We start from the raw sequence: 21,039 nt of genomic DNA, 5'->3' as shown, positions 1-21,039 counted from the left end.
TACAAAAATATAGAATATCACCAGCATTATCCTTTGTTAACAGGATGTGAATCACGCATTTACCAGTGTAAATGCACGATTCACAATCTGCTGTTGGTTTCAAGTTGGCGCACAACCAAATGTAGTGATACACAATTCAAGAAAGAACAAGACTGCTAGCTAGTAAACAGATGTAAATGATGAACAACAATATAAAATATTGGGAAAAAAATTGGGTTTTCAAATGTCTTATGAGGAAGGAAATGTATAACACTTTTGTTAGACCTCAAAAATATACACAATGTGTTTTGGTGAGTAACACTGAATGCAAGCAGAACTTTTGCTCTCCAGGGCACCTTAAACGAGCAGAGAACAAATTTTGACATTTTCATAAAATGGATAAATCTGCAGCAGAAATGCCTGTTACTTTACTGTGGATATTACAGATAATATATATTGAAGATACCTTCATCATAGGCCACAGGAAGATAGGACAGGATTCCCTCTGACCACCACAGTGTGTAGCTGGAGACAGACAAGATGCACAAATGTGTTAGAAAACTTTCCACTGACTGATGTGTGTTCTGCAGTCTGCACCTACTCACTTGGGACTTCACATAACCTAGATATGAAAATTGGCTTGGCTGGACCACCTACTGCACAACTCCTGAATACACGCCTTTTATTCAATATGACCAATTTGAGTGAATGCAAAGATTATAATTTAGTGTGTGATGTGCTCCAGTACTTAGGCGACTTTGAAAGCCAAGGCGCAGTGTGTGACTGCTGAATTGAATTCAGTCCCAGCCATGCTAATTTATTGGAATAATGGCTGAGCGACCATGGCCCATTGTGCTCATATAAACTAGCAGCCTGTAGGAGAAAACTGGGTCTACTTTTATGTAAGCATGAAGGCAATAGAGAGCAAGCAACATGCATACTAGTACGCTCGCACACACATGCACACACATAAAACAAGACTAGGTCAAAACCTACTACATGGCTAGACCATGTATGAAACCCTAAAGGGCTTTTATTTTGAAACAACGGATACAGGAAGTGGAGACACTCGGCTGAGGCGACTGATGAGGTTACACCATTGGTTGGCCTGAGTCAGTCCTTCACTCAGTCAGGGACAGACGTACAGTCCAGCCATAGAAACAGAGCTACAGTTGGTCAAAACGCATAATGAGATATAAAAGTCAGTACTGAATCGTGTGTGAGCACAGACCAAGTAACAAACCAAGCAAACCACAGGAGTGCAACACACATAAAACACACCTCAAGGCCAAAGCACAGTGACCTTTGCCCTGGTAAAAAGGAGTCTAGTTAGCAGCCAACAGGAATGACGACAAAAGCAGTCACATAGAAATCCACCCACACACTCATGTGAGCAATCTGAGCACGCATGGCAGACAGAAGGAAAGCCATTTCAGAAACAGCAGTGCAGGTGCAAATCTTTTGTGAGCGATTTCCCACTTAGCTATTCAATCAGCACAAAAAACAAACACAGCACAAGCACCTCCAAAATTAACGGCCACTGCAAAAAGGTTCTGTGTGCACGCTTGTTCATGTGTCATCATGTAATTACAGTGTATACTGTCTTTGTATCACCACTTAGATTTGTGCGTGTACGTGTGTGTGTGTGTGTGTGTGTGTGTGTGTGTGTACCTGCGTCTGTCTTGAGGGAGGGCCATGGTGCTCCTCTGATGCAGGTAGAAGTCAGTTGGCAGCTCCCACAGGTGTGGCTTGGTCTCTGATGGTTGGTAGACTTGGAGAAACAAGTTGATGGCATCCTGTCTGTCAGCATCTGGGAAATAATAATGACAATAAACAATAAAAAAATATAATAAATACAATAGAACGGAACAGAAAGACAAAAGAAAAAAGGCAATGTGCATAATAAATACGAGAGAGATTTCATAAGACTATCAGAAAAGAAAAGGTTGTTTTTACTACTTCATCATTTGTCACTTGTGATGCTCCTGCTGCGTGAGCAATGCATACTGAGAGAATAAATTCTACCTTAGAGCTGAAATAATTAGGTGATTTATGGAATAATTCACAACAGAAAATAACTAGACTAACCTTTTTAAAAAAAGTATTTATTTATTTATTTGGGGGGGAATTTATGCTTTTTTTATTATAGGGATAGTTGAGAGATGCCAGGGATTGAAGGGAGAGAGAGATGGGGGGGTCACATCCAACAAGGGTCCGCAGCCAGATTCAAACTGTGGACGTTGTGGTTATATGGCATGTGTTTTAACCAGTAGGCTACCGGGCTGCACCATAGATGAACTATTTTGATCATCGATTTGTTTCAATGTTCCCAATTTCCAACTTCTCACTTGTGAGGATTTGCTGTTCTCTTATGCAATATTAAATTGCTAATTTGTGGGTTTGGGACTGTTAATCAGCCATAACAAGATATTTGAAGACATCAGCTTGTGTTTAAGGAAACTGTAACAGGCATTTTTCATTATTTTCCAACCTTTTCTTGTTGAAATAATTAATCTTTTGAGAAAATAGTCGGTAGATTAATCAGAAAGGAAAATAACTGCAGTCTGTTTCATTGACAAAATAATCTTGACACAAGATCCACTTGCTAGCTTTTTACGAAGCTTTCAACCACATCTCATGTCTTCATCGGTAGATGGGCTTAGCTCAGTTGTCATGGAGATGGCTCAGGTATATTCTATGTACATCACAGATGACTTGTTATCATGCGATTGAACTAACACACAACTAGAAGGCCACGGGGGAACTCAATCTGCTGATGAATAGCATGAGATGCGGTTAAAAGCTCTGGAAAAGGCTGATAAGTGAAGATTATTTTGACAAACTCCTGTTTTCAAGGTCAAGAATGAACTTTCAAGCTCAAGTTGACTTAGCTTAGCATTCTGCTAATGATACCAAGTGAACTAAATGACCCATCAAACCACAATTCTGCGTTATTTGAACCTGAAAGTCTCTCTAGATGCACTGCACCAGCCATTCGTCTTGAGAGGAGAAGAGATTAGAGGATAAAGGTGCAAATTAATGAGATCGAAGTAAAGCTGAACTCACTCAACCACGCGTTCTCTTCACATGAACGGGGAACTTGCTGGTAAAAAAAATCTTTTAACCGTCTCTCTACATGTTTGGGAGCGTGTCAAGATAATCTCTGTGAGTGTTTGTGTGTACAGCATGAGGCACGTGTTTTGCATGTTGCCCAGTTTGGGGCCATTTAATCCATCCCCCGACTGTGAAGCCACGTGCATGCTGCTCCAACAGCCACATTAGATAATTACAAACCAAATTGAGTTTTATTAAAGCCTGCCACCAAGCCTTTTCTCTAGGTAATTTTCAGCCTGAGATTCATTCGATACATCACGAGATAAGTGTTATGGATGATCTATGAACATAATATACATGTGGAACAGAAATCACTGATAAAAAGCCTTGTCTGAGAAGATTATGAATGAGTGAAGCATTTTGAATGAAATGCGTACAGTCAAAATCACACTTACACCTCTTTTTACTGGTCTCATTGAAACAGTCAATTCAAGAGGCTGCAAAGCATATGATGTCTGTGTTTACTGTCTGTTTGTTGTGTCCAAAATGTATTTGTGAGTCAGAGAGAAGCTTGGCAGAGATGTAAAAGTGTGTAACGTTTATCATAAAGAAAAGATCATTGGTGTGTGTGTTTCGCAAAAATGTCTCAGAAAAAAATATCTCAAAGACATTTGATCAAGAGTTAAAAAAAAAAAAAAAAAGTGAAAACACACAATAGTAACTTAACTGTGATTTTTTGCATTTCTTTGAACTTGTATATTCCTTTTAAGTGCCGGGCAGAGTGGACACACAAGACCCGATATAGGTCATGGTGTTACTGAGTGAGCAGTTCATGGAGCCATTGAGTACTTGTGTGTGTATCCTGCATTATACGAGCCTCCCTCACTTGACATTTCAGTCTGAATAAACAATCTGCTACTTTCCCGCCTCTGCTCTGCAACCAACCAATGACCCCATTTTTCAAATTGAAGTGAATGACAAAAAGTCAAAAGCAAAGACACAGAGAGGAGGTCGACTTACTAGATCAAGTAGTGCGGCTCTATTCATCAGGCCTGATACACAACCTCGCTCTTCATTTCTGCTGCTATAAATCCTTTTGATGTGGAACAGTGTCTAGTGTGTTGAGAAAAAAACTCTATCTAACTACAGACTAGGGTGTGATTTAAAATTATAAGATGTGGGCATAGTAAAGCCACTTTGTCAAGCACTGACTGGCAATTAGATCCTAGTTGCAAATTGGAAGAGAGAGAGAAAAAAATGGAGCCAATTTAAACATTTCTCCGGATAACAATATCAGAAATCAAATTTCCCCAAAATCTCTTTTTTCACAGCTGTTGGCAATATAGTCAGGATTTCTTTGAAAACACTGCATATGTCATTAAAATTGCTTGAAACACATTGTTTCCCGGCAGCCACAGTCCTCAAGGAGCTACACTCGATCAGTGTGGGCTCAGCTGTAGAGACTGAAGAGTGGCTGTATACACTTTGTCATTTAAAAACCTGAGTGATTCTAAGTACCTTTATCATGTAAATATCAGGGGGTTTGTGCATGTTTATTTAGATATGGTTGACTATACAGAACGTGTGTGATCTGTATCTGTATGCAAAGGCTGAGTCTGTGTTTCTAAGGTAACCTGGATGGTGCATTGGCAAAGGGAATGTTTAATATGGATGCATTTGAGACAGAGTAGATTGAAAAATTAGATGACTAAGCCTCATTATCATAACCTGTGGAATAATTAGAGAGGGCGACTGTGTAGAAGTGGCTTGAAAAATGCCAGCAGCATGCGGGTCCCTTTGTAAATATTTGTGCCTTGTGTGTAAGATAAGCCCATTTGGGTAAAAGAGGCACATTATGTGCCTGTATGTGTCTTTGTAACATACACACCTGAGAAAGCATTGCTGTAGTAGCGAGACAGCGTCTGCATGATGTCTTTGGAGTGCTGTGTCCAGGGAGCAATCTTCCGGTAAGTCTTGACCCTGTGGACCAGCTGGGAGCCGCCGTACTGCAGTGATAGAGTGTCTCCATGGTCCTCATACAGCTCCTCAAACAACCTGAACCAAACAGAGAACACTAGAGCTGTAACAATTAATCGGCAACTATTTTCATAATCAATTAATGGTTTAAGTAATTTCTAAGTAAAAAATCTGAACAATTTCTTGTTTAAGGTTCTCAAATGTGAAAATTTACAGTAACAGTGTGGTAAATTGAAAATTTGGGGGTTTTAAATCGCTTAATGGACAAAACAAAACGTGATATCATCACTTTTGGCTGTAAGAAAAATAACGTTTTCCGATGTTATGTTGGCCAAATGATTTATTAAGAAAATAATCAGAAGATTAATCAATAATGAAATAATCAGAAGATTAATCGATAATGAAAATAATCGTTAGTTGCAGCTTGACAGAGCACATAAAAAAACACATCAACACACGGGCAATGGATAAGAGAAATATGGCCCTGAAGTTCATCTTGCCCGTTGGTTTGTGTGTTTTTTTGTGTGTTTTGGTGAGTTGGGGGATTGAAATAGCAATTTGGCGATATGGACACAGTCTGACATGAAAAACATACGCACGTGCACACGTTTGTTGGTTTGTTGGTTTCCATATGACAACAGAGAGATGCTTATCACATGTATGACTGATTCTATTACCAAAGAGCTAGGACAATCTTATTTGTACTGTGGATATACAGTTATAATAGATTTCCATTTGCTTTAAAAGGTCTCATGAGGATACGAGATGTAGTCAAACACGTGAAAGATTTCTTGCTCACGACCAAGCATCTGTCATTCACCACAAACCATTCAGTCTGCTCCGCTGTGACCTCAGAGAAAAATAGAGCTGCAAACAAAAATTTATAGTCTGAGCAGAATTGTATGTACTGTAAAGTAGTAGAGGGTGCAAGGACCGAGAATAGATACTGAAAATAAATGGGGGAATCTATAAAAGTTGGTGCAGCTGTGTGAGACATTTGTGCTGATTGGATTTTGTGCTGCAACAGGGCTGGAATAACTGTTGCATTTTCAGTTTTCAGACACATGATATGTGGCTATAGTGACCATCACTTTTCATTTCATTCAAAACATGTACATGTATGCCATTTCAATATCATCATTGTAGGATACTAAAGAGATATAATTGTCTGAGCTTTGAGAACTTTAGATTACATTCAAATGTGTGCCTTGTGTATTTTTAATAGTTTAGCCCCTCCTCCATTATGAAACACTGTTAACTTTTGTTCAGAGAACTCTATATAATCCTTGAGAACATACTCTATAAGAGATTTTACTTTTGGCACACTGCGTTTGGGCTGTCAGCATTCTCATCAGCAAAGCCAAATTTAAAAGTCTGCTAAAAGCTAATGAACTGGTTTGTATAAAACTTGCTTTTAACTGGTCAAACATATTTGTAGCTGACATTGTGTGTGTGTGTGACGTACTAATGTGTGTAACTCTGTATTATGTGTCCAATTTGTATTTTGTTTAGTGCTGTTCAGTTACTGTGCATACACTTTAATTTGCCAAGGGACTGCAGATGGAAATTAGCTTTAAACTAACTCTGGTGCTGTACATCAAATGGCAACATTCATATTTAACATTGTACATGGTCCCTTACAAATAAAAAAATACTGCATTTGTTTAGCATTTAATAGCAGAAATGGCAACTTTTACAAGGACACCATTAGATATGAAAATGAATCGTTTTTACCTTACACAGTCAGTATCAAACTGGAGCTTGGGCTTGTCAATCATTCCCAGTGCATAAAGCTGATAGGCAAGTGCACACTTTCCCACCATGAACTGAGCTGTGTTGGTCCGGTCCAGACAGTCCACACAGTTGGTCCGCAACACACCAGTCTACAACAACAACAACAACAGACTTATGAAATGTATTGACAATGCTTCTGTGTTTTCAAGAGTCAGACACATACTACATGAAAAGGCTATTAGTGGCATTGAAAGCAAATTGTTCTCCATGTATTCACCTTATGTAAGTGGTCTCACATAATAAATTCTTGACAATTATATTACAGTCAACAACTTGGCTCATTCCAAGGCCATCACGGCGTAGATGATCAAGGTCTCCACGAAAACTAATGAAGCCTCTCACCATTATCTCATTATTACCTAAGTTTCACCTAAATGCGTTGGCCTAGTTTTGTAGCCATAGCAATGAATGCCAAGTCACTTCTCAATGTAACATTATAGAAAAGGTGTTTCCTTGGCCTGGAAATCTCAATACCTGAATTATGCGTTTGTTACTGTTTGTGATTCAACTGATAAAGAGTCTCCAATTCTTTACACTGCTTTTTCACTTTTTCATATGTACAAAAGCTGCAAAAGAATCGGAGAAGATTTAGTGCCTTCAGAAAACCACAAGTACAATACAACAGTTACACCAATCCTTGTTTGCTATCTGGCATACCTGCACCCGTCCACTGACTGTGATGTGTCCACCCACATCTCCCCATCTGTAACAAAAACATTAAATTCAACTTAGAGAAGACAATACTGAAAATGGACAAAATGCACAAAAGCAAAGAAGTGCACGTCTATTGTACTCCTCTGCAGGCGTACTGCCTCATCTTTTCCCGCTACGAAAGGGTGTGATCACTGTTATAATCACCATTTCAAGGCTGAACATAATGGACTAGATACAAACATACATTGCAGACATCGAAACACTCTGAACCCAATTAGGACTGCAAGTACAGAAAGAGATATTCAGCAGACAAGAACACACAGAAAAGAAAATCTGTAATACATGTTCTCATTTACAGTGTGTTCTTATGCACAACTTTTGCGCTTATGTGCAAACCCAAGCCAAGGATGTGGAATAAATGTCAAAATTACAAAAGTTTATGTTTCCCAACATGATCTAAGGTATAAATGATTTAACAAATTATAAAATACACATTTTAATCTAATTGCTTTAAAGGAATACTTTGATTTCTTTGGAAATATGCTTGTTGGCTTTCTTGCAGAGAGTTAAGTCAGTATGTAAGTTTATTTATACGGTATCTTTCAAGAGCAGACATCACAAAGCACTTCATACATGAATAAAAGATAATAATAAGAGTAATAAAAGACAGAGTAACAGGCATATGGTAAAATGCAGACATAATAAGGAAATACGCTAAAAGGGTACTAAAAACTAAACAAAAGAAAGTCTAAACACGTGGGTCTTAAGATGCTTTTTAGGGCTCTTTCACACCTACCTTGTTTGGTCTGGACTTTATTTTCAGTTTGATCCAAACCAAAATTACAGTTGTGAAACCTCCCCCAGACCACGATCCAGACCAAACAGCCGAGACTTAGATCGATGGTAAGAGGTGGTCTCGGTCCAGATCAAACAGAACCATGGTTTGGTTAGTTTCTAGTTTGAACACATTTTTTAGATAGTTCGGACTTTCAGACCAATTACAGGAAGCTCCGGAAGGAAAGAACCGGAAAAAAGAAAAAAGAGCCGCGGTAGTGCATCGGGAGAAGAGTTTTTAATTGAAAATGGTTTGATGACATTATAAAAAGTCAACAGGAAAAAGCTCATAAAAATGATGGCACTTTCCAGGTATTTTCAAAGAGGATGAGTGAGAGAGGATATGAGAGGACGGGAGAGCAACACCACCTGAAGATAAAGAAACTGCAGCAGCAGTATACAAAAGTGCGAGATACCATTAGAAAAAGCGGTGCGTCAACCAATGAGAAGGACAAATTTCCCTTTTATGATGTAAATAATAATATAATAATATTATTGGTGGCAACGAAATGAATCTGATAATTTATTTTTCTCCATTATTTCAAACGGCAATAGAAGGCTATCTGTCGAATTGACAACACACCGATGTTACACGCATGCCCATCTGCAAACCTATCAATGTCAAGTATAGGGGGACGCAGCCCACGTAGATGATGACGACAGGACGTAGGTATGTCAGCTAAAGTTCTTTAGTGCTCTGGCATAACTGCAATGTGAAAACAAAACTAACCGGATCAAATGCATACAATGCAACAAAAACATGAACTTTGTTTGGGACCTTGGTTCTGACTTTCATGAGTGAAAAAGGCCCTTAAAAGGTGTCTACAGCTTGTACAGATCTTAAGTTCAATGGGAAAGAGTTCCAAAACACAAAAGTTAAGTTAGTTAGTTTAACTTACCACAAACACTGGAAACAGTAAAAAACAAAAAACAAAACAGAACTGTAAAGATGACAGGTCGTGGTTTGTGACTTCCTGGAGTCTTATCATTAGGCAACCGGCAGACTCCAGGAGGTCACTGGCCCATCAAAGACATAGCTAAGCACATCACCCCTTAATAAGGCCAAAATGTGTCATTTTTACACTTTGGTTTTTGTGAAGGTTTGACAGAGTGAACTTAGTGAACTTTAGAGGTGCTGGTAGGCAGATTTTGCAAGATCCATGTGTGGCTCTGGGTCTTCTGTCTTTATTAGTCCTTTGTTCCCCCGATTAAATACTCTGCTCTCGTTTTCATCACTTTCTTATTAAAAGTAGCGAAAAGTAAACTGAGAATCACCCAGTGAGGAAAATCTGCCGATAAATTGTACGAAGGGGACCTCTGAAAACAAATTCAATGGTTGCTAGAGGGTAGGTTTCAAAGCAAAGTGTGTCTCATCATGGCATGAACTCAGTGATCTGACCGAGATCAATGAGAAAGGGTAGTTAGTATCACAGTTCCAGTCAAAAGTTTGGAAACACTTTCTCATTCAAGGGAATGGACTGCAACAAGTTTGTATGTGTGTGAGAAAATGTATGTCTGCATGTAGAGAGGTGGAGAGGGCAGATGTGAACAGTATGATCAGGAAAAGACAATGTTTCAGAATCTTTCTGATCATTTTCAATGTTCATGAGCTACTTTATGCACATGGCGAAGACTAAAGGTGCCAGAATCAGTAAAGTGGATCTACATAAAAGCTTATGAGGGTTTTGTTTGTAGTAATGAGTGTGAATTGAGTGTGTATTATTAAAAAAGTGAGATGCAAAAGAAAGGGTAATAAATACTGGCCATAGCATGGTCATTCTGTTATGTAACAGTATGGTAATGCTGGGTGAAAGCGATTAACACATGCAGACAATGGAGGAGCCATGCGCTAAGTACATGGATGGCAATCTATCCAGCTCGTTAGCAGAAAACTCTGGGCGACACAACTGCCATCAGGCATAATTTCCATTAAGAATTCATATCTGGAGAGTTCCAAAATTAAGCAGTCGATAAATGTATGATTCTGAATATGTATGAATACAAAAATGGTTGATGTGGCCTCTCAGTAAAATTAAGTCTGATATGCAAATGCAGGAAAGATGGTGCTGTGGTCTTCTAGCACATGGTTCTTGGTAAAAGTCTTCCCTCTCACACAAAGTTTAAAATCTGGTCAAAAAGAGTCTGTCAGTTTCCTCTGTGTTCAAGGGGGTCAACAGGTGCAATGAAGGATGAAAACAGTCTCACCTGTCATCCGGTCTGACAGTATGACAGTAGAAGTCGGATCGATTAATGAAGAAACCTGTTCTCTTCACCACGTTCTCTGCTATCATACTCAGACGGTCCAAAACATTGCACAATTTACTGAGGAGGAGAAAAAAAAGGTCATATTAACATTTGCACAAGAAATTAACCACATTTTTCATGTTTCTGAAGCTGCTGGACTTGTTTGGACAGTGATGATGTACCATATGTTGGGCTATCGTGATATTGTCATGGTCTTGCAGGTTATTTATTTTCTAAGGCATTAAAGCCCCTGAAAACTTGGTTTCAAATCTTACATTTTTCTTGATAATATTAAATATTTGTGACTAAATAAGCCACAATCAAAGTTACAAGTTTTGCGGAAACATCCTTAGCTTTAAAAAAATCAGCTAATGAGCTTCTTGAGGACGATGTGGGTGTGGTCCGGCAATGTAATCAAACAACCCAAAACTGTCATCAGATTTTGATTCAAATATTGCAAAATTCTAATTGGTGCACAGGAGTACATGACATCAACCGAACCAGGCGGCCTGAGATACAGGAATCTCTCACATCAAATTATTGACTCAAAAAAGGAGCCTATTGTTCTTATTAAGAAGCTGATGGAGAAAATATGTTTTCTCTATCAGGGACTTTTGACACATGACAAACTAGGGCAAATTCTTGATTATTTCAACGGTGTTTCTTATTGGATGGACCTCTAAACCCAATATTATTATAAAATTAACAGGGTCTTATCTGCTGGTGTCCTGCAAATGATGCATTGTGTCAAAATCAGCCAAAAAACCTCCAACTTGCTCTTTTTTCTTCAAAATAGGGTCTTGCTGGTTCTGTGATACTAATGCTAATGACAAGGCATTTGTTTGTTTTTTGCTTTTTTTCCTCAGGTGAATTTGAAATTGTCATGGCAAAAACAGCCAGGTTCTAAGAAAATTTACAACAATCTGAGTACATTGGCACATTTATTATCACAACCTCTTGGTGTAGCGGGCCATGTCCCAGGCGATGTAGTCGATGCAGTGGTCTGGAGGGAGGAACTGGTTGAGGTTGATCACAGCTGGGTAGAGCTCTTCACTCAGAATCTTCTCATGTTTCCTTTTTTCTCGTTTCTGTAACACAGCAGAGCACAGAGACACGTATTACATGTATGATAGCATTCCAGTTGTTTAAAAAGGTCCCTTGAAGACACAAGTGGAAGCGGTCAAGACACTGTCAAGTGGCAGATTCCTGTTGTCTTTGATGCATTCACCAAGGTCCATTCAGTCTTCAGTTCTTCTACACAGTGACATGAGAGAAAAATAGCAGCAAGAAGAAATTTACAGGATCCAAGGAGAATTGGACATATGGCAGGATTGAGGATTGATGGTTCAGATATACAGGGAATCTATGAATCAGCTGTGTTGGATATTTGCGCTGCAAACAGAGGGATTACAGGCTCAAATACAGAAACTGTTGCAATTGCTACTATTAATATAGTACAAAGAAGGCAAATTACCACAAGTTTGAGAACACAATGTCTTGCAACTAATTTTGTGTTCATGAAAACACTTTGTCAAGAATGTTGCATACTCAAGAACTGGTTGAGCTATATAAGGTATCTATTCAATGTCTTACCAGTGCTTTGTCAAAATCTCACCTGATTATTTGGGTGAAGCATTACCAGGATAGAGGTTTTAATTAAACGTACACAAAACATATATCATAAAAGTGAGAGCAACCATGGGAAGTAGGAAAGATGCTTTTTTAAGTCAGTTTCCAGATTGTGTGACATTGTGAAAAATAGTTCCAGCTGAAATGGGTGTGGTCTATATCAGGACATTAATTGCCAGAGTAAATATAAATATATCAAAATGAACTGAAAAGCTTGGCTGCTATTGGTTTTATTGTTTCTGAGGTAGTGAGAGAAAAAACAATGATAAAAATAAAAAAGATGATGTGTTTTGTTAATAAAAGTGCATGCACACTAGTCATTTTCTGTGACCTGAAGTCTTACTGTCCATTAAGTTATTTCTCCATATACTCCTCCACCCCTCATTGTGGCTTTTTGAGTGATCACCCTGGGTGATAATCGGCTTGGATGCATCATTTAGCAGCTCACATCTCCATCCACACATTCAGCAGTGGCAAAGCAACACGGCGACCAGTCAAATTACCGATGCGTTTCCTCACCCCACTCAGCAGAGCGTGTCACACAGTCTGGCACAAAAATCACACTATCCAGGCACAGATGAGAGACTATATCCTCACAAAAGCACACGTGCACTGTACACAGGTCTAAACCAGCATACAAATGCCACAGTAATATTCGTGGTCTGAGGTGTACAAAGATACAGATCATGAATAATAAAATGAATCCAAACATGTGCGGACAGGGGCACATCATAGGCATTCTTAATGGTGGAAATGAGCACTGTAATTATTTTAATGTATAGCTAGCACAGAAAAGGGCGTGTTTAATGCATCTCTTTTATGCTTTTCCCATCTTTGTTTCTCTTCCTTTTTTGTGTGTCGGTCCAGTGCCTTAAGGACTCTCTCAAACAAAGAAATCTCGATCTTAAAAGGTCACCTTGGTTGAATCTGTTTCTCTATTTCTATGCAGGGAGTGTAAAAGTTATCTCTAACCATCAAAATGAATGGACCCTAATTAAGTTAGTTGGTTGGGGAAAGTGTATTCACATGCTTGGCCATGTGCACTCTTCCTGTCTTCTCTCTCTTAACATACACATACAAAAATGCACTAACCCATGACAAAACCATGCGCCCATCCCAGAATTGATGCGGCCATGCGACCCCAGTCACCACCGTGAAGAGATGGTCTTGATCTTATGGTTAATTGCCCGTTCCTTCTTCTCTCTTTCTACCTGGGATAAGGGAGCGGGTGTTCTGTATAAGTAGGGGGTCCCCTCCCTTACTCCCCACAGTTGCAGATATCACATGGCTGCGGCTTGTGCGGACCTCTGAGGTCTGTGATTGGTCCGTTGTCTCGCGGCTCCCCTTGTGAGTGGCAACGTGAGCATGAAGCCCAAGCTACAGAGTGTATGGCTGTGTGTCCCTGCATGTGTATGCTGAAGGCTATGCAAAAGCTACTACTACAATTGAAGTGTCTAACAGTGCACACAGGGACACAGATGAAAAAAAAAAAATGAAGCATACAGTAACTCGTGGTTTTAACATTGAACTTTTGTTTACTTTCTTATATATATATTTTAATATTGGATGGCTTGGAGCATTTTATTAGAAATCATACTTTTCAAAGCTTCAAACCTTATTTCTTGTGACTGAATTATTTATCAAAATGTAATTGTTTTTCATTATTTAAGAGCAATTTGATGATTGATGGAGATTTTACAGCAACATAATTTGAAAAGACAAGACAAAAGTGTGGTGCAAAAAAGCCAGGCGTGTCTTTGCAGGTGTAACTCCTCATCGTTGCTGTCTCTATTTGTGTATTGTGAGCACGATGCCAAGGGAGATCAATATTTGAGGTACCATTTCAACTGCTGGTAATCACCCACCGCCGGGAAATCTCCTGTGACTACTCTACTATACAGCTCACCCTATTAGATAACTACCTGGTGAGTGATTCCGCAGGCCCAGCATATTTCATCCACACTTGAACTATCAACATCACGCAAAGATCCACATTACGTAATCATCACACTGAGAAGCCAGTCCTCTAAAAGAAAGTGGACCTTACTGGGGTGTTTTTTTCTTAATGAGATCATTTTCTTTGGCTTTTTCGCCTTTATTGGATAATTGATAGTGAAGAGGCAGGCAGGAAATGAGAAAGATGAGAAAGAGAAGGATTCGATGACCTGGGCGCCCTTACTGAGGTAATTTTAAGGTAGCAGCCATCAGTAGGGTTTTCTTCTTTGCTATTTTGCTCAAGATTAATGCAGGAATGGTCATTAAAAACAACACACACAACACAGTTTCTCATATCATATTTTCTTCCTTTTTCGTCATCTTTTGTTAATTTTTTATCAACATTTACACAAAACAGAATATAGATGGGGTTACAAATTCAATAAGCCAATCAGTGAGGAAACAAACAAGGGGTGAGCCCTTTAATAGTCACACATCAAAACAAAGTAAAATCCCCCCGAAGAAATTAAGACATGAGATCACCAGTATTGCACCCCGTCCTCCAATAACTTTGAGATGAGTGTATTTAAGTAGCTCCCTGTATGGCATGATTCTGGGAAAAGTTTTATGTGTGAACTCATGACAATCGTTTCACAACCATAGTCACATTCAAATTAACCAAAATTAAGTTATTGTGTGTTGTGACGTGGTTCAAACTATATATGTATTCAGGGCTGGAATTTTATGTACCAGTCTTTCCTTAATATGCAGACTTGAAATTAGATATTGATTTATGTAGCTACAGTATGTCAATGTCAACAGCATCTCCTGATAGAGGTATAAAACTAATTTTAAATGCACTTTTTGAATACATCAGTTACTTTGTTTTTTTAGTGGGCTGTCAATGTTGTTGTTCTTATCATTTAATTACATTATTAATATTGCATCATTGTATTTTGTTGTTGTTACACCTGTTCAAGAAAAGGATAGTCATACTTTGTTTGTGGAACTACTGAAATTATGGCCTCAATAAATAAAGTGTGTGTGTGTGTGTGTGTGTTACCTTGACCAGGTTAAGGATGATAATAGGTGAGCCAAACCGCTGCAGCATCTGGTCAAAATGGAGGGCAGCTACATGGGCATATGGGTCAGCTTGGTCCACTGAAAGAGAGGTCAAACTGCTTTTAAATGCTGTATATTTAGAGCATTAAGAGTGTTACATGTTACCAAGGAGAAAAAGGTACAAATGATAATGTTAGTGCCTCTGTAGAAATGAACAGAATGTATGTTACATGAAAGACACTAGTAGCATAATTGTTGAATTATGAAATGCAGTTCTTAAGAGTCATAATTCAAAGTTTAAACAGAACTTTTTTGCAAACCCAGCATCTTCTCAAAAAAAGTGGGATATAGCAAAAGTGGGGAAATTAGGTAACTTGTTTTAATAGGGCCAGTCTGTTTCATAAAGTCATTAAAAAGGAAAAATAGAAGTGTTATACTGGACTACAAAGTACTTCTGACTCCTGTTTCTGGTCCGTCTCATTGTTCATCGTTTCTTGGATTCTATTCATTCTTTATTTTAAAATCATGTTTAATGCCTCCATTTGCCACTCACGCAGAGACCCACACCTGCAGCCTGCCATCAAATTGGACCAGTCAAGCAGCCAAAAGATAGATTAGAGGAAATAGGTCAGATTGTGCTACAGTTCATCCCACACAATGTTATCACAAGCTCCACCACACAGTTTTCAACTTCACTCCGCCACCATTTCATTATCACTTTGTCCACTACACTTCTACTGAGGCCTTAGGGGAGACGAGAGTTTATGTCAACATAAAGAGATGACATCCTGTAACATTCTTATTGTACCTGGGGAAGGAAATGTTGATAATGACAATGATGATGAAAATGCATCGCCCATTAAGGTCATCTCCGTCACAACCAAGACATTTGCCCATTTCAGAGCCGTCATAAACACATTACACATATACTTATGTAACAATGAGTCTTGACTGTCTTGGCTGAGGCAAGGCAAGGGGTGCAACATGATGTGATATGGACAACCGTACTCTGTGTACACAGACACTAGGCTCAAACTGTCTCTTAGCCATATTACTGACCTAGATTCATCTAATAGATGTCATTCTACGCAGGCCGCATCATGATCGAATAAAGATTACAAATTTATTGAACAAGGCTTGATTATCTGTCTGATGTGAGCTGCACCTTTTGTCAGTTTCACAATGCTTGAGGCTGTTTAGACCTTAGCAAACAGATGTAAAATGTTCAACGTTAAAATCCAACTGAAATTACAATTTGTCATCCCTTTTTGCAGGCAAGAGTACTGTGATTTTTGAGTTTGTTGATGACAGTATCTATTATTAAAATGATGAGAAAAGTCTTTGAGTATACATCAGAAATCTTCCTTTTTCTCTCAGCCTCTGAGTGGGCGTGTCACTGTACGTGTTTGACAACAGAGCATCGGCTGGGGAACAGACTGAAAGTGAACAAACTTGAGCTAGAAACTGTTGCTTACAGGCAGTGTTGCCAGAATGGGAGGTTACATTTTATTTAATCAGCGGGTAAAAAATGTTTGACTGGTTGTGCGAATTTGGGCTAATTTTAGTACAACTTGGGCGATTTCTGCCAACGAAAAGTTAGGCTATATTCCAAGAAATTGGCTACTCCAAGTATTGATAGTGCACTGAGTTGAGGCTCAGCTCGACACGCAACACTTGATAACTGATGACCGTCAAAACCAAATGTCACTTTGGTTTTTTGCAACTAAATTGAAACTTTTTTTCCTATCCCAGTTATTAATCTGTAGTCAATAGTTCTGTAATAGAACAATTATAACATCTGTTCATATATGTGAAAACTTTTAACATTTACTGTAACAATATCTAAAATGCTTTACCTTTATTTCATGTTGTTTTATGTTTATTCAAATGACTGTCTGGTTGTTAGCCAGTGTGACGGTTAGCCAGTAATACAACAGTGACATTATGCATTATGCAAATTCATAGTAAAGTTATAAATAAAAAGATTGCATCATCTTTTTGAAAACAAGTTCTCCATCTCTCTACCACAGTACGGAGCACAGAACATGTGATTTAAAGAGCAGATATGTTTGCTAAAATAGAAAAAAAACATGAAATTTCATTTCAGTTGGACTTGAACACAGATATGGACATTAAACACAAGACACTATTACAAACTCTTGGTCTTCTCTTGTGGTTTTCTTCATCTGCTCAAATATGTAAATAGGAAACCTTCAGTGCAGGAAAAAAATATAAAAGATCAAGTATACAAATACCAAGGCCAAACTGTGTCAAACTACATATGTGTACACAGTGACATATAAACTGATACATGTTTAAATGGTACAAGAATTGGGCAACATTTAGGAAATGTCAGATAAGGACTGTCTTTAAGGATCAAAGTGGGAGCAGGATAATGAACACAGAGGGATCTTAGGAACACGCTCGATGTCTCTATCTCACACAGGTAAATGTCATCTGAGGATGAATTAAAGGGCAAACTGGGGAGAAAAAAGATTATGATTTAATACAGGCATTGTACACATGCAAGCAAAAAATGTCCTTCCTGTGTGCATACACACACACACAAACACACAGCAGTCTCCAATGTCATCAGTCTCAGCGACCTGATCACCTCCCTCTGGCCCTGGTTTTGTGTTTTTATCCTGCTCATAATGAGATGGGAAAATGGATACAAAGATGAGGGCCAGGAGGGGGGTGTCCTGCCTTCACCTATTTCTTTTTTTTATCATTGTCCCAGTGGTTGAGAAGAATGGCCCCTGACTAAAGCCACTCTTATTCTAATGTATTTTTTACAATTACATTCTTCTTTTGGCCTTACAAGATTATTTCTGGTCCTGAAGAGCTGCTAGAATTAATACATTGAGCATTATAAACTTAAACAGGTATCCACTGAAAGAGGATATATCTGTATCTTTCATTTGTTATCTGTCTTTATGTATGTCCTTATGCCACTCTCTCAACCCTCTATATTATAAATGACATATTGGTACCTGAAGCAGCAAAATACCAAGGGTAATATACAGTATATTATGATGTTGGATATCTCAGCCAAATTATTCTGACACTGAACAACAATAAAGCTGTTGATGTACAAAGAAAAAATATGCGTTTAGTGCACAGCAGCAGTCTTACATCGTATCGGGGGTTTCGGCATCATGGTGGAAATGTCCTGGGACCAGTAGAGCGGGACTGAACCTCGCACCTGGACATATGAGGAGTAACTTCCTGCTGTGAAAGACATGACTGAGGCGTCATGGACGATCTGCTCCGTCTCCACCTCATTGGCTACATCCCCCTGAAAACAAAAGAAAAACACAAAAAATGCAAACAATGCTTAAAAAGTAATCTCACCATGAGGTCCATTTAGTAGCTGACTGTTCTGTAGGTTTCGATCGGATCATATGATCTTCATTACCAGATGGAGCTCAAAATTCAAATTTTTTCTGAGCACTAAAACGGGCGTCTTGTCTCATGTTGGCTTCAAAGCTGAGGTTCAAAGATCATTCTTGACCTTTGAAACATCAGTTGGAGGAATAATCTCACCATAAGGTCCATTTAGTAGCTGTTCTGAAGCTTTCAATCATATCACATGAGCTTCATAAGCAGGTGGGCATGATCATAATCTAACATAAAGTTCCTATGTGTTCAGAAAAATGGAAATTCGAACATCTACAATTCCATGACAACTGGGCAAACTCCATTTGCTGATGAAGATCATGTGGCATGATTGAAAGCTCCTGAACAAATACCAAGTGAGCCTTCAGGTGAGATTGTTTTCTCAACTGCCGTTTCCAAGGTCAAGAATGAACTTTGAACCACAGGTGTGTTCCTAAGAATACCCACATTTTTGGTCTGCAGGTCTTGACAGCAGACATGTTGACATGACGTAGCAGGAAAACCACAGGTGTAATTAATAATACCTAAATGGAACAGACCCATTGTTAACTGTATTAATTACATCTGTGCTTTTCCTACAATGGCAAGTCTAGAGCTGCAACTATTAGTTGATTAGTCGGTCAAAAGAAAATTGAATAGTCATTTTTAAAATTTTTTAAGCAAAAATGCCCCAAATTTATTGTTTTCAACTGGTCAAATGTGAGAATATTACGGTATTCTTTGTCTTCTGTGACAGTAAACTGAATATTTTTGAGTTTTGGACTATTGGCCAGACAAAACAAGACATTTGAAGACGTCAACATGGGCATTTTTCACTATTTTCTGACAATAGACCAAACAACTGATCAGTTAATCGAAATAATAATCATCAAATTAATCGATAACGAAAATAATCATTAGTTGCAGCCCTATTTCAAACATGATGCTATGATGTAAATTTGCTACAATTTTGTATATACAGACTACTATATTTGCCAGTGCACACAATAGCAGGACTTTGTGAAAAATGTGTCCAACCTAAACTCTGTGTATCAGTCCGAATAGAAAAGGGAAATCAATGTTTGTTCCTAAAAGTTCCTCCCACCACACACACCCACACAGACACTCATGCATACTCAAGGAAGAAGCAGAGGGTCAAATTAACCCCCTGTGATCAACATGTCTGAGTCATCTCAATCATTCCTGTGGCCCTCGGCCCTGCCTCCACTATCTATTCTTCCCTGTTGCCTCGGCAACTGCTGTACCTCGCAGTTGGCTCCTCTTTTGAGGAAGCGGGTCCCGGCGAATTTACTGGAGCGCCTGGCAATGAGGGTGATGTGAACCGGTCGGCCATAGATCAGAAGCTCTGTAGTCGGTGGGTAAAGGAGGAATAATGACATGCCAATGACAGTATTGCACATCACATGTCTGTAAACACACACACATACTACACACACGTCATTTTACGCACCTCAAACGATCTTAAACTTAAAAAAATCCTCAACCAGTGGAACCTTAATTAAAACAATAACAAAATGTTATTATTGCTACACAGCACTCTCTCATTTTTTCTACTTTAAAAGACTGAACCATTGTGAAAAAATGTTTTAAAACTAACTTTGTTGTAGAATTTTGAAATTTCCCCAACATCAGTGGTGTTTATTTTACTTGACATAAAAACAGTTTGTGATCAGTTGAAGACACAAAATGTTGCTCTTACATACAGTATGCCCATTTTTAATCCTATAAAAAAGTTCTTAATTTATGTGCAGACGCAAGTTAAAGTCAAATTGGTGTTTAGGAACATTTCAATAAGGCCAATTGTGTCCCAATTCTTTTCCACTCACACCATCTCTCAGCCTATTACCTTTCCTACCTTTTATTTGTTATCATTCTTCCCCACTATCTTGCTTCCACTTTCTCCTCATCATCCACAAATTTCTGCCTTTAAACCATCTGCTGAGTCTCCTCTTATTGCACCCATCGGTCCTCTAATGCTCTCAGAAAAACAGCAGTGAAGGCCAAACAGTTTCCAGGAATTGTCTAAACTCAAAGCACCCACACAATGCTACTGTGGCAGCACGCTGCCTTATGAGACAGGAGACAGTGTTGATAGCAGTTTACTGTGCAAAACTCTGGCATTAGGCAAAGACAAAAATACAATTTAATTCGTTAAAAATAATGACTAACGGAATATAACTAAAATGCTATATTTTACCCTACTTAGTGTGATTTATGTGCAGGGGACTTGATGAAAAATAATTAAATTCTTTGATTTTGGTGTCCTAAGGCAGATTTTTAACATAATAAATCAGACTGTATACTCAGCTCTAGCCAAAGCACCTCTGCAACAGAAACCCATGCATCAACACTACAGAAGCATCTCAAGGAGGGTAGTGGAAATTATTCATGTAGAGCCTAATAAAAATCACTGGTATGCAGTCTGTATCTACTCAAAACTTCAAAGCAAAAAAGCTACTGTTGCACTGACATGAAAAG

The 21,039-nt window shown here is 38.6% G+C and overlaps 1 protein-coding gene across 1 annotated transcript in view; it reads right to left on the bottom strand.

The window, feature by feature from the left end:
* Window positions 1-21,039, bottom strand: part of fig4a (FIG4 phosphoinositide 5-phosphatase a) — a 50,732-nt gene that overhangs the window by 18,177 nt on the left and 11,516 nt on the right. The window contains exons 9-18 of the mRNA XM_042389579.1: window positions 19,806-19,906; window positions 18,298-18,460; window positions 15,164-15,261; window positions 11,491-11,624; window positions 10,498-10,614; window positions 7,462-7,507; window positions 6,745-6,893; window positions 4,922-5,088; window positions 1,651-1,789; window positions 446-504 (exon numbers count right to left, since the gene is read on the bottom strand). Coding sequence (XP_042245513.1) covers window positions 446-504; window positions 1,651-1,789; window positions 4,922-5,088; window positions 6,745-6,893; window positions 7,462-7,507; window positions 10,498-10,614; window positions 11,491-11,624; window positions 15,164-15,261; window positions 18,298-18,460; window positions 19,806-19,906 — 1,173 coding nt within the window. The remainder of the gene's footprint in view (window positions 1-445; window positions 505-1,650; window positions 1,790-4,921; window positions 5,089-6,744; window positions 6,894-7,461; window positions 7,508-10,497; window positions 10,615-11,490; window positions 11,625-15,163; window positions 15,262-18,297; window positions 18,461-19,805; window positions 19,907-21,039) is intronic.

This window comes from Thunnus maccoyii, chromosome 17 (assembly GCF_910596095.1).
Source record: "Thunnus maccoyii chromosome 17, fThuMac1.1, whole genome shotgun sequence".
NCBI classification, from domain to species: domain Eukaryota; kingdom Metazoa; phylum Chordata; class Actinopteri; order Scombriformes; family Scombridae; genus Thunnus; species Thunnus maccoyii.
The sequence above is the reverse complement of the archived record's forward strand: the minus strand, read 5'-3'. Positions and strand labels throughout refer to the sequence as shown.